Source organism: Echiichthys vipera (assembly GCF_963691815.1).
Source record: "Echiichthys vipera genome assembly, chromosome: 20".
Taxonomy (NCBI): domain Eukaryota; kingdom Metazoa; phylum Chordata; class Actinopteri; order Perciformes; family Trachinidae; genus Echiichthys; species Echiichthys vipera.
The window spans coordinates 11416536-11443523 of NC_139845.1; the positions used below are offsets into that span (position 1 = coordinate 11416536).

General features: G+C 40.9%; 1 protein-coding gene across 1 annotated transcript; it reads right to left on the reverse strand.

Moving 5' to 3' along the window:
- Positions 1-357: 357 nt before the first annotated feature.
- rassf8b (Ras association domain family member 8b) lies at positions 358-18733 on the reverse strand. Its single transcript, XM_083934857.1, has 9 exons — positions 18484-18733; positions 9162-9332; positions 7168-7518; positions 6877-7082; positions 6543-6746; positions 6306-6380; positions 5924-6046; positions 5058-5187; positions 358-4322 (listed from the first exon to the last, which is right to left on the reverse strand). Exons 2-9 carry the CDS (start codon positions 9271-9273, stop codon positions 4213-4215), a joined length of 1311 nt encoding a protein of 436 aa, XP_083790983.1. The 5' UTR covers positions 9274-9332; positions 18484-18733; the 3' UTR covers positions 358-4212.
- Between the last annotated feature and the right edge of the window lie 8255 nt (positions 18734-26988).

Below are 26988 nucleotides of genomic sequence, written 5' to 3' on the forward strand. Positions count from 1 at the left end.
ATGTACTAAAACATTTTTCTTATATATGGTTGGATGATTTGTTTGGATTTGTGGGTATACATGGTTGTTTTGTTTTTTTGGGGGTTTTTTTCTATTGTGATTTGTTTTATACGGAAAAAAAAAATACTGGACTTTTGAAGTTTGCATTCTACAGTATATATACAGTATATGTATTACTGATAAGAAAATATGCCATTAAACATTTTTGCATCGGACTCCCCACTCTTGTCATATGTCTAGCTTATCGTGTAGATTTACTATATGAGAAATATTAAATGCAATCACACAAAAATTCCCACAGCATTCAGCACTGTATAGCAGTTTATTCATTTCTGGCATGTTTTTAAATATATTTTATTCATTCATTTATATATTTTACATCATTCATGAATGTGATTTACATGTCTTTCATACATATGTGGCTGAATGATGATCCAAAGAAAAACATTTGTTAAATTCTGAGAGCTTAAAAATGCAGTAGTTGTAATAAATGAGTACAACAATACAAAATCACTTTTACTACACGATAATTTGTCTACTTTTTGAGTTAATGCAAGTCAGTTAAGTCAGCTAAGCTCATTTAATTCAGTTCACAGTTCCTGATGTTAAAGTTAACCCCAGTTTTTCTTTACTGTACATGAATCATGAGCCAACCTAAACACTTTATGAAGTTACATCTCTCTCACAACCAAATTGTTACTTCAGTAGGAGCAAATGCTACACGTTAAATTTGTCAAACAGCTGCTCAAGTCCCCGTGAGAGCAAACACACAACTGAACTTGTCAAATGGCTTGAGACATCATGAACAGCATTCATCCATAATTACTTTCTGCCCATTCTTGTCTCGGTAATTCTTTCTTGAAATATCCCTGAGCCGCAGCGTTTCTACAATAGCTTTCAAATCCGCTTGATGGCTGTCTCCATAATGGCTCCATCGTCTCATTTGTATGCTCTTTTCTTGAAAAAACATCATTGATGGCACAACAGAGAGCAATCATTGGCAATATCTGTAAACGTTTTGTCTTGTTTCAATGCCACACAGATCTCTTTTACATCCGTAGATGTTGTCTTTGTCAGAATGAAATGAGAAGGCAAGAAAATAACATGCAGGTTTCGCTATTTTTCTGCTAGTACATACACTGAGCTGTCTGCTCTTTACCAAAGCTCAAATCTCCACCGGTGTAAATGTCAACAAGGCAAAAAGGGACACAACAAACCGACGTTAAAATGATTCTCTGATGAATTGTTGTATCCTTGGTAGCCCCTAATTGGGAGTCCAAATAACCAATCACACATGATTGCATGCACACAGAGCTGCCTGTTGAACAGCAGCATTAATCTAAATCTAACCTCTCTAACACTCTGCATATTTCAGACTTCAATCTACTTTAAAAATAGTCCATAGACTGATGTGATATGTAGACACTATTTACATTTTTTCCCCCAGTAAGGCATGCGACTATTCAAGACTTTGAGTCCTCGAGTGATTCTTTTCCTAAGCGGGTTAGAGTCTCTGTCACTACAGAAGTTGTTGCCATGACAATAATACTGCATACTGAAGGAGGAGGAGAAAAAAAAACTTTCGCCACTGAACAATTTCTGAGACTAGTTTGCCTATTTGTGATGTGAATACCTCCGATTACCTTTGCACTGCGGAGCAACGAACAACAACAAAGATCCCTCACACCTCTCAAAAGCACAGGCTGATTCATATGGGCTCAAATGAGGATCAATAAGATATTGAGCTTGTGAAATGCCCTAACCTTCCACAAGTAACCATTAGACTTTTGCTCAAGAAGGACAAAGACCCTAATTTTGTAAAGGTAATTTTAATTACTTTATGGAGAACTGAGTAGCTGATATTTTAATTTTAAGTATATAAATATATTATGATACATCCATGGCCATAAAGTAGGCCTTTAGCCCTAGGGGACCTGCAGTCAAAACAGGCCCACTTTTATTATTAGTCTGTCTGTGAGTGTGTGTCTGTGTCACTACAGACAGATTCCGCGAACTTGCTACGGCGGGCTGGGAAATAGACTCCACCAATCAATTACAAACACACTTCCCACGGAGCCGACAGGAAAAACTATTGTGGTCCAGGAAATTTGAGCTGTCAGTCAGTCTGGTGAAGGCAGGTTAGTCAGGTGGTGTTCACTGCTGCTTACAGACCAGCAGAGACCAACCTGCCATTCTCCTAACTTACTCACATACGTCTGGGAAGAAACAGAATACTTACTACGTGCTGAGACTGTATAGTTTATTATATTAAAACGCTCTATAATCTGTGTCTCATGTTCTAATGTCAGGGTTAGTTGCATCATAATGTATGTGTTGATCATTTTGTACTTGAGTTAACAGCACTTGAGTAAATGTACTTTCCACAACTGAAATGTGTGCATAATTGATATCAAAGAGGAGGTTGCACAAAACTCTGAAACAAGAGAACTGCTTTTGTGAACATTTAAGCACAGGTCCAAAATCAGAAAATTGCGTGAAACTAGGCGCTCCCACTTCCCACGCATTGTGTGCCACAGGTTTCCACAGGTTTGATATACAACCAAAGGCTTTGAAATGATTTCATGTTCAAAAGCTTATTGATCTTGAATGGAGCCCGTATATTCCAGCATCGGTCTCATCCCAGAAACCCAGTGAAAAATGTCCTTATATTCAGTGTTGAAAAAAATCAACTATAAATGGGCAAATGCAGCAATAACCACACTCTTGTAGTATTGTAGCCGCATTGTTTTGAACTAATTTAGCCTGATGAGAAAGGAAGTTTCACCGCCAACTTCTTGCGTGTCAAGCTTCAACGAGACAGAGCTGAACCGTCTGATAACAACAGCATACTTAGCAGTAGTTACTAGTTACGGGCATAAGTTGCATTCATATAAAAAAAAAAAAAGTACATTCATCTAACTATTATAGTTTTTTACACTAGCTTTGGTTCATATGAGACATCTTTAGTTTGTTTAAAATAAGATGGAACAAAAGAATACAGTATGTGGGTGTAACGCTGTGTTTAGAAGTGTTTGTCCCTGCTTGATGAACACAGTGAGTGGCATTTCAGATTATTCACTGAAAGCTAAGTTGCTGAGGCTTTGTAACAAAAAAACCATTATGCACAGTCTTGTTTGACCCGTGAAAATGAATAAAGACAGATAACATCAGATGGGAAGTAACTTTCACACAGTTAACTTTCATCCGTCTGAATAATATATGTTTTGTCGCCACCCGATGGTCAGGCTTGGGATAAAGTCATGTTGGGAACATTTTCCAAGATGGATTTCCACTGCAGGCTCGAAGGCCTCTGTCCTCGCTCATTTCATATTTTGGAGAAAGTGATCAAGTGAAACAAAGAGAAGATTAATGAATACTTGATAATGTTCCTCCATCTATTTTCTCCTCCATCATTGACTTATATGACAGAGACAAACATTTTTTTCCCCTATTTTTGTCAAACAGGAAATATGGAGCAAATGTATTCCCAGTTAGAACCAATAAAAACAATTCAAAATGTATGTGAAAGAAAAAGGGTCGAGCCACTGTTGAGCTACACTGACATCAGTTACCATGATAAGGTATCACCTGAATTGGTGCAGTATTTTATCAAATTTTTATGGCGCATAGTTCAGTAGCTACCTTGAGTTCTGTTTTAACATTATTGAGTTCTGGTTTTAAAAACACCAGAGTAAGGCAATCAGATATGGCTGTGGTTATAGCACAGGTGTTGGTGTTGGTTTTTGCACATGCTTATGTTGTCCAAAGTTTGCATCCTCCAATTTATGAATTTACAACAAAAAAATAAAGTGTATCTTCACCGTTTGGCCGAAGCCTCCTCTGCAACAGAATGACTTCTGCTGGCTTGTGGTTTTTTAATTATTATTCTAAGAAAATGGAGCTTTAGCAGACTGAAGTGGTTTAAGATGAATCTTCACTCACCCATTGGAGCACTGAAAGATTGTTAGTTTGCAAATGGATATTGACATCAGTTTGAGTCCTAGTAAGATGGAAGCGGAGGCAGAACAGAAAAGACGCAAAACAGAATGCTTTTTTCATCCTCCATGTTATGTTTTTGGCAACATCCTCCACTTTGTTTCACTGCCTTGCATTCAAGAGCATTTCGGCAGTTCAGGGTGTATATTATTGGCACCATCCATTCATAGGAACAGTCCTAGTAACATCAGGCCGACTCTGCTGCACAGTTTGGGGTCAAACGTAGATGCCTTCGGGGTTGAGGCTGGAGGACACAGTGCTTTGAAGGGTGCGAAGGTCGCTGGGTAAGAGCCGAGAAGAGCCAAGTCGTTTCAGAGAACCCATTTCTGCAACAAAATAAGTAGGCAGCCATGAAGGACAAGGGACACAACTTTATTCTAAAATTGGACAGTCATGCTCTATGATCTACTGGCTACTGAGCATATTGTAAATAATTTCAATAACTTTTTGACAAATATTTGGTATTGAAGGTCCCATACTGTAAAAAGTGAGATTTCCAGTTGTATTTTGATTATAAAGCAGGCGGAGTGTTTACGTAGACAGAGGTTGAATACAGGTATATTCAGACAGACATTATGAGAAAAGTAATGTTTATGAATATTAAATCATGTAAACATGCTCTAGTAACCCCCCACCCCCACCCCTGCCTCCCTATAAAAGTATGAACCTGAGCATAATATGTCCCTTTTTATACATTTAGATGGAGAAAGAGAAGTATGTGACCAGAAGGGGGATTTTTTTTCTTTTCTTTTGAGAATAAATACAAGGATTTCCCTTTTGGCAAATTGCGAAAGTCTTCAGCTTTTCAGGGGTGCTAGAGATTCGCTCCATGTAATTGGGTTACAAGCTGTTCCGGTCTCAAGTCTGCAGTATGACGTGTCATTCTCCAGATGACCACGCGGTGGCACTGTGTACATACACATGTGTAGATGATACTGCATGTAAAGCACTTTGCATGCACTCTGGACTTAAACATGGACGTGTCAAACCGTGGAGTCTCTGTTGGTGTGCACGTGCATGTCCGTGTACATGTGTGTGTGTTTGTGTGTGTGTGTACGTGCCGTTGTTGTCCTTTTCTCCTGGAGGTTGAGCGGGCAGCACGGTGACCTTGGTACCAGTCTGCTGAATGAACTGTTGCAGGTTAACCTGTCGAAGCTCTTTTGTCAGCTGCTCCAGCTCCTGTTCCTTCTCCTGTGATTGGAAATAAACACCGCGACAACTCCATTAAGTCCACGCTGAGACCGATAAACAATACACTCAGACTTCTTTAAATATACTAAGAAATTACCAGAGAAATGGGTAACACTAGTAACACGCATGGATTCTGCCCCAGTACCTAAGTTGGATCCTTTTTCTACCTTCACTCAACAACATTTATGCATTTGCACTGTAACTGAACTGTGGATTTCATATGTGAAAATCTTTAAAATGGATCACACTGACTCAGGATCTCTGCAGAAGTCCAAACCCGGTTGAGAGACAGCTAAAGAGAAGAGTTAGATCCCTGATGGTTATGCAACTGCTGTCGAGGGATTGTGTACTTATTCAGGCCCCTCTCTAATCAGGCGAAGAATGCTGTAATACCCTCCCTCCCTTCTCATTACCTCATGCTTCCCACACCCTATACTGGACCTCGCCTGTAGAGCACTTGGCTTCATACAGGGATGCACAAGGATCCGCTGTACATCCCTGCAAGGCAGAGATTAAACTTCGCTTCACTGTCCACCAACTTAATGAGCTTAGATTTCTATGGTTCCACCTGTGTGCGGAGGGTTTAATTCTCACACTGCTGCAACTTTTGAAAAAACATTTTACTGAAATAAAACTTCCTCCGCAAGTATTTGGAGCTGCCAAGGCTGCTTTATATTCAAGACAATGTTGAGGCTCTGGCATTAAAAAAGATAAAGACAGTAGAATCTGAGCTGACCTGTAATCTCTTGCTGGACTGGCCAAGTGAGCGTTCCAACGCCCTGCAGCTGCTCTCTAGCCTTGCTGTGTGTTGGCTCTGCATTTCGAGCTCTGCCCTCACTTTCTCCAGCTTGGTTTGCACCTGAAATCCAGAAAGAGAGCCAACGCTCATCACAACTTTTCAAAAAAAGGTTGTCAAAAAGTGCCTTATCCTCATAGTAAAGCTGCGGGAGGGCTCCTTCATGCTGTGAGTTTAGAACTTCAGAACAAAGCCGTGTCATGAGCAGTATTCACCTATGTGGAGAATAACTTAAGCTAAATACTATTTTTGCATGGATACGTTCCTCTCTGTTTGCATGCTGTTTTGTGCGTCTCAGAGACCAAGACAGATTGCAATATACCTCCTCCTCATTGACCCTCTGGTTGAGCTCGGCCTCCTGCTGCAGCCGCTCCTGCTCCAGGCCTCCCTCCATGCTCTGCAGAGCATGACAGATCATATATAATATGGGAAAAACTGGCAGGAAAATAATCTTCACAGAAAAGTAATTACACTTTTCAATTCCAAGTTTTCATGCCGTTTTTTAAACTCAATGAAAATCCAGTGGAACCAGGTGGCTTCTCCGGGATGCCGAGCTCACCTGTATGTGCGCCAAGTATTCTGAAAGCTTGGCCTCGCAGTCACTCACGCGGCTCTGCAGCTGGACTAGCTGTTGCCGGAGTTGCCGCTCGCTCTCATGCTCGATCTGTAGCTCGTTCTGCCAGAATTCCTCCTCCTCCATCTCTGCTTCGTTCCTTCTCACCTGCTGCTCCAAAAGCAGAAGTTCCTCCTCCAAGTTTCCTCCCTAGCAAGTGAATAATGATTCGATTTGAAAACTCTCCAGCCCCAAATAAAAGAAAACAAAGGAATAAAAGATGCTGCAGGGACATAATCTTTTTTCTGTAAGTAGCACTTGCGGCTGTGGTTTTACTCACTTCGTCGACCTCGCCGACGGCCTCATCCCAGTCTTGCAGATCGGCCTCGCAGCCCAGCAGACGGCTCTCCAGGGCCTGGAGTTTGTCCCTCTGGAGCTGCACCAGCCGGCTTAGCTCTCTGGCTGGACTCCCAGGTACAGATACCACTCCAACACCTCCAACCCTGCTCAGGTTGAGACTCACACCCCGCTGCTGTTGCTGTTTGGCTGGATGAATGGATGAAAGGATGACAGTAAGTACACAACGTTCACTGACAGTAAGCTTGAATCTACTGAACAATCTAAAACACACCTTCAGCATCTTTGCTTTTCCCAAATATGTCCCGCAGACCTTTGGCACCTCCAGTGAAGGTCAAAGACTTTCGTTTGGGTTCCCTTCGTTTGAGCGAGCGGTCTGTCCCTGACGGGCGGAGCTTGGCCAGAGGTGGCAGGCTCTGCCGGTAGAAGCCACGCTCTGGGACGCGAGCCTGCCCGTCAGAGTTGGGCCGCTCGCTAACAGATGGGCCGGTTCGTTGGAGGATGAGCTGCACATCGCTGGCATACTGACCCCACTTGTTGAGGGACACCACAGGGTTCTCATGTGGAGCCAGGTGGCGTTCTGTCTCACGCCATTTCTCGATCAAAGTGTACCTGCCAGTGCGACCTGGGACAAAATAAGAAAAAGGATCTATGTGGTGCGTAATTACAGAAATGTCATGACATCTCTAAGGCCATGATAACATATATTATCAATCAGCTTCTTATTTAAGAGTGATGGCCACAAAATAATCTTCCAAAATCGTTTTTAAGTGGGTGGGACTTAAAATGATGTCATCAACTTCCATGCACCAATTAGGATTTAGCAACATTTTAATTAAAGCGTGATGACAGCTGTGGGTTTTTGTTGTTACTTTGCTTTACCTGCTCAATTTGAAACCCAATTTATTTTAGCTTTGCTTTTGATTAATTGCTTAGAAAATGGGCTCAACAGGGACGATGTCTCGGGATGATTCAGCTCACACTTGTTCATTAAAACTTTCTGTTGTAATATTGCTCTCTTCTTGGGAGTTCCCTCTGACCTGTGGCGTTCCCCAAGGACCTATCCGTGGCCCCTTTGGACACATGAGTCACAAACACAATTAATTAATTCCATTATGCTGGCAACATCCAGATTAATGGCCTTTAAAGTAACTTACATCATCAATGGCTTGGTGCCGTTTAATTTCATACTATTTGTGTATGTTGTCATGGTGCAAACTCCCTGTGGCAAAAGGACAAAACATTGAACTCAACTCTCCCACGCTTGTGCAGCATTGGTAGTTTCAAAGAACTTCACAGGCATGTTTCGTGGAAGAACGTAACAGTGGGAAAATTCAGCTCAACAAACAGTGATTGTGTTGGGAAAGAGGGCTGTGCTCAATGGTTCACGGCTCTGTGTGTGTCCCTGTACGCCTGCATTCTTGTCTGTGCACAGATAAGAGTAAAACAGCCCATCGTACCCTCACCCTCGTCTTACGCAGTAAGAGTCCCCGTAAAAGAGGCACATTTATCACTACAGCTATTCACATTAAAGTGCCCCGGCCTGAACAAAGGGCACAGACAACACAAAGGACAGTGGACGCCATAACTCCTGCTACACTGTCACCATGAAAGACACACATGTTTTAGCTTTCAGAGAAATCTATCTACAGGGGTTAGAGGGGAATTCCTATAGAAATCTGTTCATTTTAAAAACAGTACACTTTCAATTTGATTAAATCGTATTCTTATAATCTTGGATTCACAGCTATATGCACAATACCTGTATAACCCATGCAATTAGTAACACAGACAACTTACTTCTCTGCAATTGTACAGCACGTAAATAAACCAAAGTCTGCAGCATGACTCATCTTGTTTTGTGCAGCCCATTTATGGCGAAAATCTCTTTGTGCCCTCTAGTCACTTTTCATTTTACTGCAATTTATCATCTCCAGTATGTCTGACAACCTGCCTGGCCGATATCGGACACAACCTACATAGCAGAAAATCCCCATAGGGATTTATGTGGTACTAAATACCGTTTACTCAACTTTAATTTAAGTTTCTCAGCACTGCAGCCAGATGGAAAAGAACTCATCTCATAGTGTTAAATCTTCTCTTCTTGTTGGTGTTTTTAGACATGTTATCGTTTTGTAATTATTGTATTGAGTATTTATATTGGGCTCTGAATTCCCCATCATATAACCAATAATACTACTAGCTGCTCTATTTCCGAGCACCTACCAACACTGTTGCTCATATTGTAGTAAGTAGTTCGGAACGTACCGATGGCTTGTGCCAAAGCAATGACCACTTCCTGGCATGTGGTGAACTCCGTGACCCCACACACGATGCGCTGCACTCCGTCCACCCATACTTTCAGCTCCATGGCCTTCATCCAGAGACCCTCATTCCTCCACACCACCCCAGGGTGCTAATAAGGTTTAACTGTTCATCCTTAAAAAGCAAAAAAGAAAACAATGTTCAGTGCAATTAACTATGTTACATTTCAGACAAATCTCTTCACGCCTGTAAAAAAAATAAAATAAAGCTGCAACATGTTAACATATTGACAATATCAATTTAATAAGGTGATAACATGTCAACTGTGTGTCTACAGCTTGTTACGTTTCCCCCAAAAAATATGTACCGCAGATTTCATAACTAATTTTGTTACTTGAAATCATCAATTTGGCCAAGAATCTTAAAATAATAACACAATGATCATATTGTCACGACTCACAATATGATTGCACTAAAACTTATATACTTAAACATATACCACATGTTTCAATTTGTCATTTCCTACACTTCCCAGAATGACTGTACAACCGACACACTTACAATATGGAGGGAGCAGCTAACAACCAAGTGCCACATGACTGAGCAGAGCGACACCAGTTTCCTGTGAACGCACAACTTGGAGCATTTGTTCTTCCGAAGAATTTTCCTGTAATGCTGATGAATTGCTGCAAAAACCACGCTTGTGGTGCAGCGATTGTGACCATCTAACAGGCCTCATCCAATATATTTTTCATTTGCTGGTTTCGGTGCAGGGAAAAAGCTCACAGCACGCTGAACAAGAGTCGTTTCAAACTGCTGACACAAGCACCTCGGCAGCGAGTCATTACGAACCTGGCACCGCCACGACAGCAGGGGCCTGTGCAACAGAGCAGTGACGGAGCTGGTGCCTAATGCTCAGACTATTGCAACCCTACTGGGCAGCTGCCTTCCCCTTTTTTCCTGGGCCATCAGCTCAGCTCTGATCCTTGACTTCCATATCGCTCGAGGCCTCCCTTCACAATTTAGGTGCCTTCCATCTTCATCACAGCGTGAATGGGACTCCCAGCCCTCCTGCAATTTAACTGCAAGTCCCTCTTGAGGCATTTTACTACTAAGACTGCATTACATTGCACACTTCTCCGCACTGAAGGCATTTGGTAAGGGCAATGCCTGCCTTTGGTGGGGAACAGGATGATTTGTAACTGTAGACAGATACTGCAGAATGCATATGAACCCAGCTGCCTGTTACAGCCCAGTAACGAGACTATAGCCGTGAATACAGCTCAGCTGAATGTGGTAAGAAAGGGGAGAAATTAAAGAAAAAGGGGAAATAAAGGTCCAGCAGTAGAGGGAGGGTCGGGATTGCCATAAGAAAGTGGGCAAAAACCTTTGGGGAGAAAAAGATATGAAACTTATTTCGGTGGTTTAGGCAGGAAGTCAGGGCAGTAAACATTAATAGTATTTCTAAACATACTTGTGTAAACTTGTGTGGTTTCACAACACACACATCCTAACAGACGATGTGATGACGTCTTTAACCTGTCACAGCTGCAGCTGAAATGTTGTGATACAATGTTTATTCAGTGACATTGATATTAAAAATCACACCAGGAGGAAGAGCCAGTGTTGACACAAGTGTGTAACCCTGCCCCCTCCCTCTCTTTTGCCACACACACAAATAGACACACTTTGCATGCACACATACTTGCTGTGTGCACATCGATGTGAGAAGTCACACTGAAGTCATTCGCTCCTCTGTGAAACAATCATTATAACCCTATCATCAAAACAGAGCAAAATAAGCTGCAGCATATTCAGTTTCACTTGATTTCCAAATCAATCGACAAAGAGAGACTTTAACGTGCACATAAATGAATTGTGAAAGATTCAGGCATCTTATAATTATTATTTTTTTAAATGTAAAAAAAAGAGAGACATGAGTCTGAATGGGTAGGGTGGCTCAGCAGGTGTGCTTGGAGTGTCTTTTCAGACGTTTCAGATGAAAGGTAACAGTTACTTTAAAAGTTCATATTGCAAAAAGTGAGATTTCTTTCTGATTATATAGCAGGGCCGGGCTATAAATAATGTGAAAGTATCAAAATACTCAATCCACGACTCAGAAGAGTTAGGAAAACCCTGAAACTCTGACCAATCAAAGCACACTGGTCTTTTTCTACTTCTTCGTACAGTTTATAAGCACGTCGCTGCTGATTGGGTAGCACCTGACACACCCACCAAACAGGAGAAAACACACCTCAAAGGGTTTTGCGCACGTTTGCACATCGTTTCGAGGCAACGCGTCGTTCAAACTGCAAACCATACAGTGCACACGTTTCCAGATTGAACGTGCCCCTGATCTCACCAACGCGTCTTTTTGTTGTTTTGTTCAATGTAATTAATTTCATTCCTCCACTCATATGCTCCCACTGGCCCTCTGACACAAACATCACAACATATGCTAGTAGATATGAGAAGCAGCGTAAAGCAGCATAGGAGCAGGCAGCTGTGCAGAAGCAGATGTTCGGACGTTATCTGAATTGAGAGGAACCTATAGGTTTTTATAATTTGATCCTTGAAGGTGAAACAGCTGATTTGTAACCACTCAATGGCTGACTTCTCTGCAAATCTAAATCTTGTACCTGTGAGCTGAAGTACACAGGATATAGAAGCTGTGACCTGGGAACGTAAGGTCAGAGTACGTCAATGTCGAACTAATCGAATTCTCTGCAAACAGCTCTAACAGCATATCCACTGCAGTCTGTTTCCTTGTGGAAACAAGCTTCGATTTTCTTTACCCTGCTAATAACTTCCCAACACTTGAATCAGTAAAGGGCTCGCTGCCTCAGCCACCTCCATGCCTCACTACACGACAGCCGTTGCTGCTATTGTTGTGAATTTTCATCATGCTATTTCCATAGTTTCTCGCTGGTTATGCCTTTGATCTAAATTACAGTCACTTTGAAGCCCCCGCTGCCAGAGTGTGAATAAATAAATCATACATGCTGCATGGTGAGCGTACACAAATTAGTATGCCGCAACATGTGTGTTTCTATTTCGGTGCTGCTTCCTCGTAAATGTACACTTTCCATATTTAGTGTGAGATAGAGCTATGCATCTCTGCAGTGAGTGACCTTGGGACCTGTGGGAAAGGTGCTGTTGGAATTTACTTTTCCATGAGCCGCAGTTTAATAAACACACAAACTCACATTCCTGCTGCATACTGACTCCTTTGCGTACTCATCCATTCATAGAGAATCCAAGAGAGTAAAGTTTAACCTCCCACAGCACCATCTAACAGACAGTCACTGCCGGAAGATTCAGGTGGAATTATCTTTATATAGCTCCTAATGAGTGTGTATTTTTGAGGTTGACATTTGTGGTTTTGAACAACTTTTGCGGCAGCCTTGTGGTTTTTGACATGAAGAACACTGTCGTCCGGGCTGTAAACTGTTGAGCTAAACTTAGTCGTGACTTCAATCTGCCTCCCCTGAAGTTTCATTCTCAGGATGCCACAAGAAGGCAGAGCTAGGGAAAGGACACCCTGGGCAAGTCAGTGTTTCTTACATACATTTCCTCAAACATGGATGGTAATTCATAAGACGCATCAGCACAAAAATACCACTGAAAGCCCTTTTAATAGCTCAAGGATGAGCATATTAAAGGTCCCATGTTATGCTCACTTACAGGTTCATACTTGTATTTTGTGTTTCTCCTAGAAAATGTCTACATGCTATAATGTTTAAAAAAACACATTATTTTTCTCATACGGTCTGTCTGAACATACCTGTCTTCCCCCTCTGTCTGAAAGTGTCTCTAAGTCCTGCTCGTTTAAAGGCACAGTTTCTGAATACGGGCTGTGTGCATCTCTCTGTGGATTTAGCGTGTTACTTTCACAGTATTTATAGCATCTCCACCTGCTACATAATAAAAAGCACATGGAAATCTCACTTATATAGGACCTTTAAGATTCAATAACATGTGAAATAAGTTTTTCAATTTCACGCCAATTACAAGTCTGGGTTTAAATGCAAATTACCTACCAAAGAGTTCATTTCCTGCCTGGCTTCAGCACAGTGCTACCTCACTTAATTACACTTTAACAAACCCATTGATTAAGTTTGAACCCCCTGACCCTGGCTTACTTCTCCAACCACCCTGCCAACAACAAACAGAAAAGAATGATGTCACTGACTATAATAAAAGGATTTCTGACAAAAAGAAATAAGATTAAACTTGCACATGTACATTCAAATAGCACAAGCCCAATGTAAAACATTATTGTATATTTTAATTGCACTTTTGTTTGGGCTTTTTGTTTTGGTTTTTTCTCACCTTCATTTATTCAAGTAAAATTCAGCAATACTCTCTTTTTCTGGAACACATTCACACAGTTTCACACACCTGGAAGCTGCCCAGTACAACCACAGTCTGATCTGCTGGTCACAGAGCAGCTCCACTGGAGCAGTTGGGGTTAAGGGCCTTGCTCAAGGGCCTCAAACCACCGCACCACAGTTAATCTAACTATACTGCCATGTGAACTCCTGTATAAACAACGTACTTGAAGTGTGCCGTTTCTGACATAATAACAATGTACTTAATGTATTAATGATATAATTATTAAAATTTTATTTCAGCTATTTTGAGACACTTAAGTTGCAATTGTGTGTCTTTAAGTACATCCTTCTGTACTGATGCTGTATTATTTTTCACTTTGTATATTTAGAATGCATTTTATTCTGTGTTCAACAACTAATCTTTTGTATCTGTTGTAAATAGCAGTTTCAATAGTACAGTAATCCGAGCACACATCTGAGTCAAACCATATTTTACATAGAATATTTCACTAACACACCTGAAAATGTGATTTCAGGGACTTTGTGTAAAGAAGATGTTGCGCTTTAAAGCAGCTGCAGTCGTGAGCAGTTCAATAACAACCATGATGCAATCAGGGGCCAATTTTTAAAGCAACAAGGAGGTTGAGGCAGCAGGAGGGGGTCCACTGAAACAAGTGGTGCACAGACAAAGGAGCATGCTGCTGCTGTGTGTGTGTGTGTGTGTGTGTGTGTGTGTGTGTGTGTGTGTGTATCCACATGGCTAGCAGCATGACTGGATGCAAACAATCCCTCACCATGGCGACACAGCTCCGGCTTTGTCCGAGGCCTTACACAGATGACTGGATTGATTGGAGGGCACGGTCTGGGAAAGTAGACCAAACAATCGCTAACAATTAAGAAGCAACCCATGCTTTCCTGTCACTTCCTCTTTGTTTCCTTCGAATGTGGGGCTGCGAGAAAACGTGGAGGTGTGTACTACAGCGGGGTTTTTGTCCGGAGTAAGGGGGGTGTTGCTGGAACATCTGAGAGTCGGTTTGCTAGTGGAGATAAACAGCCTGGTCGTCCGAAAAAATATTGGCATTTTACACAGAAACGTTGATATTTAATGTTTTCTGGCAAATTTTTACATCTGTATGCAACATACCGGGATTTCAACTAACTCCAATGTAAAACCATCCAAATTATTATGACACGTTCAGAGCACCGGAAGTGTAACCTGACTCCGCCAGATGGATTGATTTGCATGATTCTCATTTGCTCAGCATATCCATCTGGGAACTCTCATTTGGAGATTTTTGGCACAAAAATACTGGTTACTGATTGGATAAACCATCTGTCTATCACCAACATAAGTGCCAAATCAACCAATCAGTTCAACGAAGTGTATGACGTGCTAACAGCATCGAGGCAAAGCTCAGAAAGTAAACAACATGTCGTTAAAGGATATTTACCGTTTGTGTAATGCAAATTTATGGATAAAAGGCACAATATCAGATGCCTGGTCCATATTCCAACAGAAGGATCCAAGAGAAAAAAAGTGTTAGCGAGCAGCTTGCCAGTGGCTGTGCTTATCTCATCTGCGGAAGCCGCTATGTTGTTTACACTGTAAAAAGTCGCTTTGAGTTGTGTCACACTTAAAAACCAACACTGATTGGACGTTTGCTTGGCAAACGGCTCCAAAGTTTCTCAGCCGCATGTTACCAGACTGATCTACGAGTAAGATACAATGGAGATCGTGTGATCATGATGGTCTCACAAGGCTACAAGAAGACAGCTGATGTATTACAACATACACAAACAGGGACTTTCAACCAGGAGACGGTTTTTGTCCCGTTCATGTCCTGTTCTGCATGAAAGTGAAACCTAAGTAAGGTTAATAGTTTGTTTTTCACAATGTGTTTAAAGCTGCGAGAATGAAGAGTCAGTATGCGGTGAATAAGGAATAAGACCATTCAGTGGGTCAGAAACATTGAGATTCAACATATGTGTGGTTTACAGAAATGTACATTGGGTTGAGTTTAACCAGAGAGTGAATGTTTGTAAACAATGTCATGTCAATCTATCCAGCAGTTCAGATATTTCAGTCAGGACCAACGTGGACGAGCCACATTACTATACATAGAGGCGCACCACAGGATATGCTCATGTCAGCAGGTATTTCAAATTTTAAAAGCTAATTAAATTAGGATTTGACCTGTGTCCTCAGACAAAATGTCACTTTTCTTGATGGAGTGCCGAGGGGGCTCATGACTTTGTGATTCTGAGTTGGCACACAGCCTAAGATCATACAGTACAGCAGTAGCTCCATTCTTTCCTGTTTCTCTTCACGGCTCCTACTATATACCCTCCTAGTCCACCCTGAAATCTGATAAAGATATTAAAACGTTTCAAATGTGAAATTGGATCAAAACCAACACCTTACAACCTCCTATTTCTTTTCGTGACCTCTGCTTCAATCTCTCCATGAGTGCTCTGCAGTTGTGTGTTGCCCGATGGAGACGCCTTTTTGGCGATTACCTCCATATCAAGTTTGTCAGCCGAGGAGAGTGTGCAGGTTAAACAAAACGCTGGAATAAGCTGAGTGAAAAGATTCAGGTGGTAATCAGACGCAACAGCTTTCCATTCAGGAGCTTTCAGCCATTTTTAGATTTTCCTGTGAACAAACCAGTAGTGGAGTTTAACATGAATGGAACACGTGCCATTTGACGGGCAGTGAAATTCAAATCACTGAAATCATCTTAAAGGTCCCCTATTGTAAAAGGTGAGATTTCTGTGTCTCTTTTTGATTATGAAGCAGGTCAATGTGCTATATAAATACTGTGAAAGTATCAAAACACTTAATCCACACATAAATGCACACAGCCCGTATTCAGAAACTTTAAATGCGCTGTTAGCACTTCTGCACACAACTCTGTATTGGGCTATTTTTTAGGAGGGGGGCTTAAAGTTATCTGACTCGTCAGATGGTTTGTTCCACAGAAACCTCCTCCCTCCTCAACTACAAGAAGCCCCTTACAGGACACTGATTGGCCCGATAACTTCTAGCCGAAACGCATTACTTGGATCATGACAAAATGGATTTTGGTGTTACATGTGAACGTGATTCTTGCGTATTATCGTGAGAATTCAGCTTAAGGGCTTAAAGAGACAGGTGCTAAAACGAAGCGTTTCAGACAGAGTGTGAATACAGGTATATACAGACACAATATGAGGAAAATGATGGGTTTTTGAACATTAAAGCATGTAAACATGTTCTTGTAGAAACCCAAAATAAAAGTATGAACATGAAAATAAGCATGATATGGGGACTTTAAATGGCAGTGGACAGGTAATGAATAAAAAAAAGTTAAAAATGTAACTCAGCATTATATCTATATTATTCCACACGTGCTGGGAAAGATCCCCATATTGAAGTTGAGCGCCAAAACTGCCACCGTCTCAAAAGTTAAAACTAATCAGCTTGGTGGAGACAATAAGCCTTTAACCCTGTAAGACCCAGAGCTTAGCAGACATGGAAGTGCAAAGGGAGGGTGAATCTGGGCTGGATTTACTCTGTAAAGTCTGTTAAATTAGAGTTTCTGCTTTAGGAGCACAGTCTGATGTTGATGCAAACACGGAGTGACATGTTTACTAGTTTAGATAGGAATGTGTTATGAAGTCAATCATTTGGATTATGACCAAGTAAGAAAAGGGCTGTAAGGGTGCTTTGATGTTTAGCTTTTGGCTAAAGGGACACAAATGAATGTGATGTTTTAAAAAAAGGTAGAATTATTGCTCGGGCAAATTCAAGATGAAAACACTGTTATATATTAAAGTTTTTACTGCTATCTCAAACAGGTGAAAAGATGAATCGATTAGCATATCATTGAAAATGAACAGGCAACTTTTTTGATTATTAATCACTGCTGAATATATTTGTGTTTATAAATTGTTAGTCGGGCAAAACAAGCAATTTGAAGATGGCACCTTGGGTTTTAGGAAATTGTGACAGCCATTTTTCTGTATTTTATGACGATTTATGGAGCAAAAGATTAATTGAGAAAATAACTGGCACATTAAACCCATAATGAGAACAATAGTTGCTGAATAGCTGTCAAAGCACAAGAGACAGTCTCAAAACATATGTAGTATTTGGCAGGATCAGGATATTAAATTATTTAGATGAGAAATAACAAAAAGGATGGTGTGTTACGTTACTTATTTTCTTGATAACAAACCAATACACTTCTTTAAAGCAAATGGGGATAAAGGAGTAGTGTAAGAGAAGCTACATTCTGTTGTGCAAAAGGTCTGAAAATACTTTCTATCAGGGTTTAGTTTAGTATAGTTTCTCTCAGAGCCAATGAGTTTTGCCCTGCTTCTATCCCCACGTGTGTTTCAAGGACTTTCCCCTGTCTTACTGTAGCTGTATGACTCAGTTGAAGGAACTCTGATTAAAGCCACTGCTGAGTGAGCGCTTATTGCCAAACTCTATTAAGAGATCCATCATTGCAGGGCTCAGCAGATCCACTCACACACACACACACACACACACAAACACACACTGACCAATCACTAACTCACTCATTTCCTGCTGGCTCATGGATCAGGTATGTCGCCATGTGGAACACCAGTATATCACTCCATTTAAGGAAGTATTCGTGTGTTAAATATACACTTAAAGCAGGTTATAAAACGATCTGCCACATTATTGCAGCGTTTTAAAAAAGGGGAGGATAAGGGAAAAAAACAGGAATAAATCTGACCCTCTTGCGAAATAAAGTTATGCAACTACAGCTGATACTGTGTTCGCTCTTGTGTGCTTCACTGACTTCAAGATTTATATTTAAAGGAATAGTGACTATGAATTAATATCACCGAGGTCATTAAATAGCCTACACAACCTTGTTTTATTGGCAGCAGATTTTAAAAGGTTGACTGACGCATTCAAGCCACAGCAGAGACATCATTGACCGCATTCCGCCCCGTCTGTAAAAACCCAACAAACATACCTGTTTTCAGCAGTAGATCTCTGTGTGTGTGAGCATTTAAAGTCTCCTGTTGAGCGGTAGCCTCTGTATTTCTCTCGGGGATTAAAGATCCAGTACTTTCCGCTGCATGTTATGCGGGAGATCCTTGTTTATTCCGCGCCCGCATCACAGAGTTAACGGTGCGCGCACATCCCCGCCTCTATAATAAACCCGTGTGGATGTAAACACGCGACCGTCCGGTTATTGGACATCCGACATGGGGCTCTCAACATCTGCCGCTCTTGCCTGTTAGCTTTGCTGCTCTGTCCATCAGTGAGGGGGAGACCACAGAGCTGGTTGTAAATTGCATCGGAACTGAACTGGGACACCGCAAGGCATGATGGACCGGTTAAAGCTGCAACGCACTGGCGACGCAAATGGACCCCGAGATCCACTCAGACTCTGATGCAGTTTGCAGTCACGTTGAAGCTGGAGGGGGTTTGATCCGAGAAACAAAAAAAAGGCAGCGGTGTGCCGGGACAGTGTTGGCCTACATGTGTGTTCAGAGGAAATGCTGCGTTTTCAGGGTCACACTGTGCCCATGAAGACAAAAAAAAGAAGCTCATGAAAGAGTTTGCACATCTGCAGACTGTTTTTTATGCCACTATCCGATTTCATGTCTATGATTTTTGTGTTTATTTCTTTTGGCGTTGCGCAGTTCTTTTTTTTTTTGGCAGTGTGGCTCTGGAGGTCTATTAAAGGTGTTAGTCTCTTGGGTTTAATTAATTAAAGCTCCTCTAGAAATGCTTGAAGACATAGGGATCTGTTAGTTTTTCTTCAAAAGAAAAAGTAAACCTTGTTAAAAGTTTTAATTACATCCACTCAACTCCTTCTCCCTTATTGGAAAACCTTAGAGGGGAACTAAGTCTATCTTCAAAAGTCATTCCTATGGTTTTACAGTCTGAAAATACTAGTAAACATGGGTACTACAACAGAATAAAGCTCTTTTGGGTATTAAAGACAAAAAACTAAATCAGTCTCCCATTTATTGTCTTTGAGACTTCTCTGGTTTCTGTCTATGAGCCAAATATTGATTGAATGTTTCTCGACCATGGGAATAACATCCAAATGATTCATTAATGTGGTGTTCACTTTAATATTTGCTTCCAAACTTTAGCTACTGGACACTACATGCCCCATTTTAAACACAGTTAACATATGACGTTTTGAATTCAAACAAAACTAAATGGTTAGGCTTAGGCAATAAAACCACATGGTTAGGTGTAGGAAAAGATTGTGGCTGGGGGTTAAAATAAGATAATGTAATGTAACTAGTGACACATGGGATGCGACTCACGGTCTCCTCGGTGAAAGTCTGGTCAGGGTTTGACACATTCACCACCCCAACCTGCCTCCTTACGCAGAGTGTGGTGCTCTTAATCCTGGAGCACTTGCTGAGCATCTTTTATGGACAGGTACACAGTTGAAAGCCCAGTGAGGGTCGTGACATAACGGCCGCATTTGACAGCCTGGAATGACAGTAGGCTGGGACACAAGATGTCTTCTACTACTACTGAAAAGTCTAAATGTGCACTGGAGGCTGCAGGTTTCCACATTGACTCTGTGTAGTTGCATACTGAACCGTGATTGGCTCCAAACCTAGTTGTGATGTCACAAAATCCTGCTCTGACATACACAACTTAGCTCTAAGGTGAGAACAGAGAGATGTTCCCTCTTCAGCAGGTGAATGTGAAAACAGACCTCTGGTGTCAAACTGTGCACACGTGCGTCATTCCGCACAGTGAAGTTCAAACATCAAAGTGAAGAGAGATAAAACATTTTTGAATGGAAGGGGACTTTAAGTTTTAAATTAGGCTACATCTTTTCCATTTCCAAGACAAAAAACATAGTAGTCTTCTTCTGTAGGCTCTGCAAATGTTTTCCTTCTTTAATATTTTTAGATTTTGTAAAAGCAGACAGAAAACCATACGACAGTGTGAAGTATACATATCCTGACAAACTTGGCATCTTTTTGAATGCACGTTTTGGCAGTTTTGTTAATTCATGATGCAGTTTGAATGGAGAGGTTTATTTCCTTCTCAAATAAATGTGTTATTGATGTCAAATGTTACATTCACATTCCTGTCATACATTTCTAGTCCTGTCTCCTAATAATTACATTCCCATAAAACAAAACTGCGTTCTCAAACATGGTCATTGACTTAGTTTATTGTTCCTTTTTTTATTTTGCTTTCAGAAATCACATCAGAAAACAATTTATTTTAAACCCAAACCCTGATCGTTTTCAAAACCTAACCAAGAACTTTTTCTTCAATTCACATTAACCATGTATAAAACTGCAATCGTTTCACAACGTGTGCCTGTCGCTGGTACGAGAACGTGTTGAAACAAACAGAATCTGGGAGAAAATACATTTACTCCAGAACCTGATTAAGAATACTGTATTTGTAGGGGAACAAACTGTTTTCAGGGACTAATTTCACAAAGATAGGCTTTGACTTTGGCTATGATCTAACTGCTAAACAGACTCTGGATAGACGTCTAAATTCCCCCAAATAATAAGGCTCTTAGTTAGCTTGGGGGAAGGGTGGCTAACTTTTGAGGCTTAAAAAAGTCTAAAATGTCTAGACTGATCAAGCAGCAACTTTACTGTCAGACTGTCCTAACGCTAAAGAGCAGTCTAAAATAGATTTAATTTCCTGCTGCTCTTTAGTGCTCATTCCAAGCTTCAATTCTCAGTGCTCATTATGCAGCCCAGACATAATATCACGCACCAGTACGCTTCAAACTTGCTTCTGTGATCATTTTATTTGCCCTATCAGAGCAGCAGCATGTTTCTTTTGACAGATGTGTTTTACTTTAAGACATTTTGAAATAATAAAAATAAAAAAGGTGTGAGACTGCATGTGTCCAGCCAACACTCATGTCTCCATGTCTCACAGTATTAATCATGACAGCCGCCTGTTGTGCTGATCAGGCAGAATTGCGGATGACCTTCAGCTTTTCAGTATACTGTAAATTTCAGTGCAGATATGACACAGCACTGTTCAAATATATTTGCACAAATGTATGCTTCTCGTTGCATCTAGTATTTAATCTGTTCTTTGACACTCAATTAAGCAGTCTCGCATAAACCCCTTTTTGTCGGCAAACGTCTTTACATGAGTCATAAATTTGATAAAACCCACGGTATGGTTCTGCTTCAAGCCAACTTTCTTTTATAATAATAGCACACAGTTGCTGCAGTGTTGCAGGTCTAAACATCAGTTTAGAACTAAAGTCTGCAATTAATCCTCAACATATGGTTCAGCTGTTGTGACAGTGAAGCCATGTGTGATTGATGGCTGCTTGCAGGCAGTGGTGACAACCTTTGACAGATGCTTTCAGCATTTAAAGTCCCGTGTTCAAACTTAATGTGCACTTGAGTCAGGATTCTGATTATATAGTGTGGTGATTTCAGAACAAAGCAAATGTTGGTTATTCATTACAAAAAGTTCAAGCATGGGGATTTGCACTTTTCTTATGTACATAAAGCATTTGAGGAAAGGTTCAAACCAAAAACCTGCATGGCCGTCATGCACACAAAAAAATTGTTCACACTAACCTGTGTATAAATGCCGTAAAAGTATGCCAAACCTGTGGCAGTGTATAAAGCTCAAGCCCATGTTAGCCACTGATCCATCATCACCACAGCCAAACGAAAACGTCAACATAAGTTGCACATATGATGCAGATGCAAGTTGTGGTGCGTACTGTGACGTCGGCTGCCGGAAACTCTATTTTTTTCTGTTTTTCAAAATCTCCACTCTCCACTCCACAAACCCTATCATATTTGAACGGGTTAAAATGATTTAATCGTGCGGCTCTTCTAGACTTTTGAAATGTTACTGAAAAGAATGGATCAAATTCTGATAGTGAAACAAATGATTGATGAAAATATGTATCCAGTCTATGAGAAAAAGTATTTTTGGGCCCTACATCACGTGACCGACTTGGTAGTTGCAATAGCGCTGTTCAATCAAATACTCTCCATTGAAAGCCACATCGCTGTCCTGCTTTTATACCTATACCACTGACCTTTTGTTATGTCCATGTGGCTGCGTGCTGTTTAACATCAGGTCAAGTAGCCTTTCTTGACACATCTTGTTGCCAGGACCTACAGACTCTCTGCATCCGTCACAACACAAACACTCTCACGCCGCCTGCCTTTTCGCGGCCCTCGTGCTTCTTGACTCGTCTGCTGTGTTTGGCACAATCAGCCACCATAGCTACTCATTGGCACCACCACAGACCTTAAGATCCGCAAACTTTTAACTGCATATGGTGTCTTTCTAGCTGGCTGACTGCATCCATCAGGTTTCATTGCTGGAATCCCTCCCAGGTACGTGCAGTCCTTGGCTCCCTGCTATACCTGCTTTCAAGTATAGTAAAGTGATGTTCTCTCCTCTATTTTATGTCTCAGGCTGACAGATTTTACTTCTATACAGTACTTGACATCTGTATCACCTTGAAGACACGTGAGACATCTGACACTACGGGGGAGAGGGATCTGGTACATCAGATTAAATTGTGATCTACCCAAACACTCAAGGACTGCTGAAAGACTTCTTTCATCTTCCCATGACAAGCACAACACTTATGTCTCCTTTAACAGCAATGATGTTCCTTGCTTTTTGTCTTTCTAGTGGATAAGGATTTAAAAAAAAAAAAACGTTTAAGGACCAGAATGTTGTGTTGGCAGACCTTGTTGTAAAGCAAAAGCAAATCATCTGGAAGGACTGCGCCTTTGTGCTCATTTAAGCATGTACTTATCCGGGCTGTTCCACTAAAACCTAAAGAAATAATGCACTATTTAATCCATATGTAATCCACATAAGGACGTGCCTGAAGTCAGGCCACCCAATATAAAGAACGACAAACTCCACTTAAGGAGCTTGGGTCAAACAAACTTTCACCCAGACGACTGCTGTTTGTGCCCAGTGTGTACGCAAAAGAACGCCAAATAAATGCCACATTAGTAAGCTGCATACACAGTTGTTTTAACCCAAACCATGGTCTTTTTTTCTAACGTAAAGTATTTTTGTTGACTCAACTTGTTCTACACTGCAGGGCAGGGCTTGCACAGGTGCACTGATCACTCGTGTTGCTGGAAATTAGTAGGAACGTACAAAAAAGTGTGCATGACCTTTTGTAAGATATAAACTGTTGTATGAGGTGTGTGTGTGTGTAAGCCACTGCATGTCAGTTCTTTGCATCGTTTGTACGCTCGTGCTCAAACACAAATGCATGTTGTCTGGGGAACTCAACATGAGCGTTTCAGTCTGCTAAATCTGCTGAATCACACACAAGCTCTTTATTTTTGTGAGTGTTTTTGAGTGGACACTGTCCCAGCATGACCCCTCAGTGAGTTTCTCTGAAGTCAATTATCCAGTAATTCAAAAGTAGAAAATAAGTCTGAAATAAGAATAACTTTGGATAGAATTAATGTTTTCCAGTGTTTCTTTGTTTATGATCTTTAGATATAAAGATAAATGAGATTTATTTTGCAATCCCCTGTGGGGTTCCTTACACAAAGGTTGGGGATCCCTGTTCTACATTGATTAAAATGTATTTGTTCCACTCATTTAGAGGAAAATTCACCTCATTTTTAAAAGGCTGAGCAGTTTGTCACAAACTCACTCAAATTAAACTTGGCTGACATTTCCCCAAGTCACAAATAACAGCTCTTTCATTCATTGCTTTTTTCTGTTTCCATTCAGGTTTTTTGCTCTCTCTTTGCATCTTTTTAACGTCTAGCATCTGTTCAGGTGGCTGCTCAGTCTTTGGAAGTTCTGCTTTATCAAGGCAGGGTCTCTAAAACCTTTGTCCCACTTTCATAAGATCCCACTGCTCTGCTGCCTCCTGGACTCAATGATTGCTTTGTTTCTGGCAGCCGATGACTGACAATCAGGATGACTATAATCTGGCAAACTTGAGTGTCTTTAATTTACCGTGCATTAAACGACTCCTCTGCTGCGCCCCAAGAAAGGGATTAATACAAGCACTGACAACAAAACAAAGCAAGAGAATTACTGTGGTTTTAGGGGAACATGAGTTCTCTAAAAGATTGTGTTAAAAAAAAGAAACAAACAAACACTGGCTTTTTATTTGATTCCAAAGCAGCTAAAGTACATTTTAGAGCCCCAAATCAAAAGGGGGGAGATAAAAGACACAAGCACAGCCACAGGTGACCATGTGCTCCAGCAGACAAGCGGGCATGCCCCGAACTTAAGCTCGTTAACAAGGCGTCCTTCTCAAAACTGAAATCAATCAAGTTTTTAATCCTCGAAAAAAGTCTGTTTTTTAAACCTGTATGATAGCTGAACAGGGTGCTTTGTCATTTTTGTTTTTGCTTTACACAGCAGATCAATAAATAAAGTGTTGCTTATTCATATCCTTCAGTCACAGGAATGGAAAATAGTACAGAAAAGGTTTTTGTACTGTTTTGTTGTATTAGTTAATTTTAATATCAAATAACCGAAAAATAAATGATACAATAAAATAAAATAAACTACACAATTAACTTCAATTTCATAGTCCCCCACCCCCTGCACAGCTGTATCTATGGTTGCTTGTGAAGTTGCATTGAGCTCTAAACTTATAACTGTCTGGTCCTGACTTAAAACATGTGGCATACTGTGTCTGACTGTGTGACATTACAGGGTGGTACTTCATTCCACACATTCTCCAAAGATCAGAGGTAAAAGCACACGCAGTCTCAGGAAACCAAGTGCATTGAGTTCTGCAAAAAAAAAAAAAATCATCTCATCTCGATCCCAAATGCTCTTGAGTGATTATGTCAGTGGAAAGCAATTTTGAGTGCTAACACCCCTGACAATGGCATCAGTGTAAAGAAAAAGAGTTCGACTTGCTTCCCTTTAGCCTTCCCTAGTTTTCCACTAGTCCTGTGAAAGAATCCTTTCTTTCTTTCTTTCTTCCTTTCTTTCTCTCTCTCTCTGTGAACTACTAAACATGGTCTACTTCACTCCAGTAGCAAACAAACCCATTCTCATGTGTCTTGACACCTGTTACCATTGGCTATTTTAGTGTTTTGGACATACAATATTTCTATGTTGGTCTTTAGGCTTCAATCCCCCCCACACACACTGAGTGATACAGACGAGGAAAGTAACTTATCTCTGGAACCTTTGAGGGAAAATGATCATGTGTGTGTTGTTGTTTTAATCCATTTATCCCAAGATGCTTTTGTCTTTAAGTCTGGAATTAATTCCATTACAGGAGAACGAGGCGCTTCTTGGGATATAAGAAATCTGACCAGTTCTCAGAGACAAGTAGGCTATTGTTCAAAGGATTTGGCTCCTTCAGAGCTTTTTTCTCTCCTTGTGTCAAAACCGAAGCTTCGAAAACTGAGGACTTTGTCACCAAAATAGTTCACAAAGTGGGTGAATTAGAGATTATGAGCGAGAAAGAGCAGAGTTTAGTTCCTGAAATGGAAAGGCTTAGGGTTTTAATCTGAGAGGCTAAACCACTTTGAAACATGTGGGATTGAAAGTTTATGAATATAAAAGATAAATGCTATGTGGGAACAAAGTACCACTTGGGGACAATTTCACATAAAAACTGAATCTTTTCTCGGCTCCTTCATTGAGGTGACTGATGAGCAGTTGTGTTAGTGCTACACTGCCCTCTGCAGGATATATTAACAACAAACCTGTGTCCATTATTCCATGTCTTTTGTGCATTTTCTTTCTTGTAATTGTAGATATATAAACTGTTTCAGCTCATAGATGAGACCAGAAAAGAGGCGAGAATAACGGCGCTCAAAAGTAATTTTCTGTCACGTCATGCTGCATGTACTTGCAGAGGCTGGAGCACAGGGAGCTACAAGGAGAATCACTGATTCAAAGCTGTAATTGCTTGCTTCATTAATTTGATTTAGGAAATTCAACCACCGCCGGAAATCAAGTGAGGCCTTTGTAGATTTCCCAGTTGGGATCGGCTTCATTAGACAAAGTGGATCTCCGGGGGTATTTGGCTTTTTTTAAATAAAGTGTCTGAGAAGGACCACCAAGACACTGAGGAGGAGATTATCATTCGTTCCTGTGAGCTGTGACTTCTTCACCTTCTTACCTGTACTCCACTGTATCATTGTTTCTGTGCTCCCCTTGACCTTAAAGGTACCATATTATGCTCATTTTCAGGTTCCTACTTGTATTTTGGGTTTCCACTAGAACAATTTTATATCCTTCAATGTTCAAAAAATATATGATTTTTCTTATATTGTCTCTGTGAATATAACTTTATTCACCTCTGTCTGAAAACGCTCCGTTTAGCGCCTGTCGCATTAAGACCCCATCCTGAAAAAGCCCAGTGTATGGGACTTTTAAAAGCCTTGTCTGGATGGGGTGATGTTGATTGTCACCCAGCCCGCCCACTCCTCCTCCCTTCAGCTGTACCACGATGCTGCTCGTCCTGCCAGATCCCCCCACAAGGTTAATGCTGCACCAGGGCCTCAGAGTCAACAAA

What these genes read in the sequence shown, in the direction of transcription:
- rassf8b (XM_083934857.1), bottom strand. Translation starts at nt 9,273, where the DNA reads ATGAAGGCCATGGAGCTGAAAGTATGGGTGGACGGAGTGCAGCGCATC. An exon ending in GAAAAGCAAAGATGCTGAAG is followed by an intron (nt 7,083 to 7,167) that starts GTGTGTTTTAGA and finishes CCATTCATCCAG; the next exon opens with CCAAACAGCAACAGCAGCGG. An exon ending in CCGTCGGCGAGGTCGACGAA is followed by an intron (nt 6,747 to 6,876) that starts GTGAGTAAAACC and finishes TTCACTTGCTAG; the next exon opens with GGAGGAAACTTGGAGGAGGA.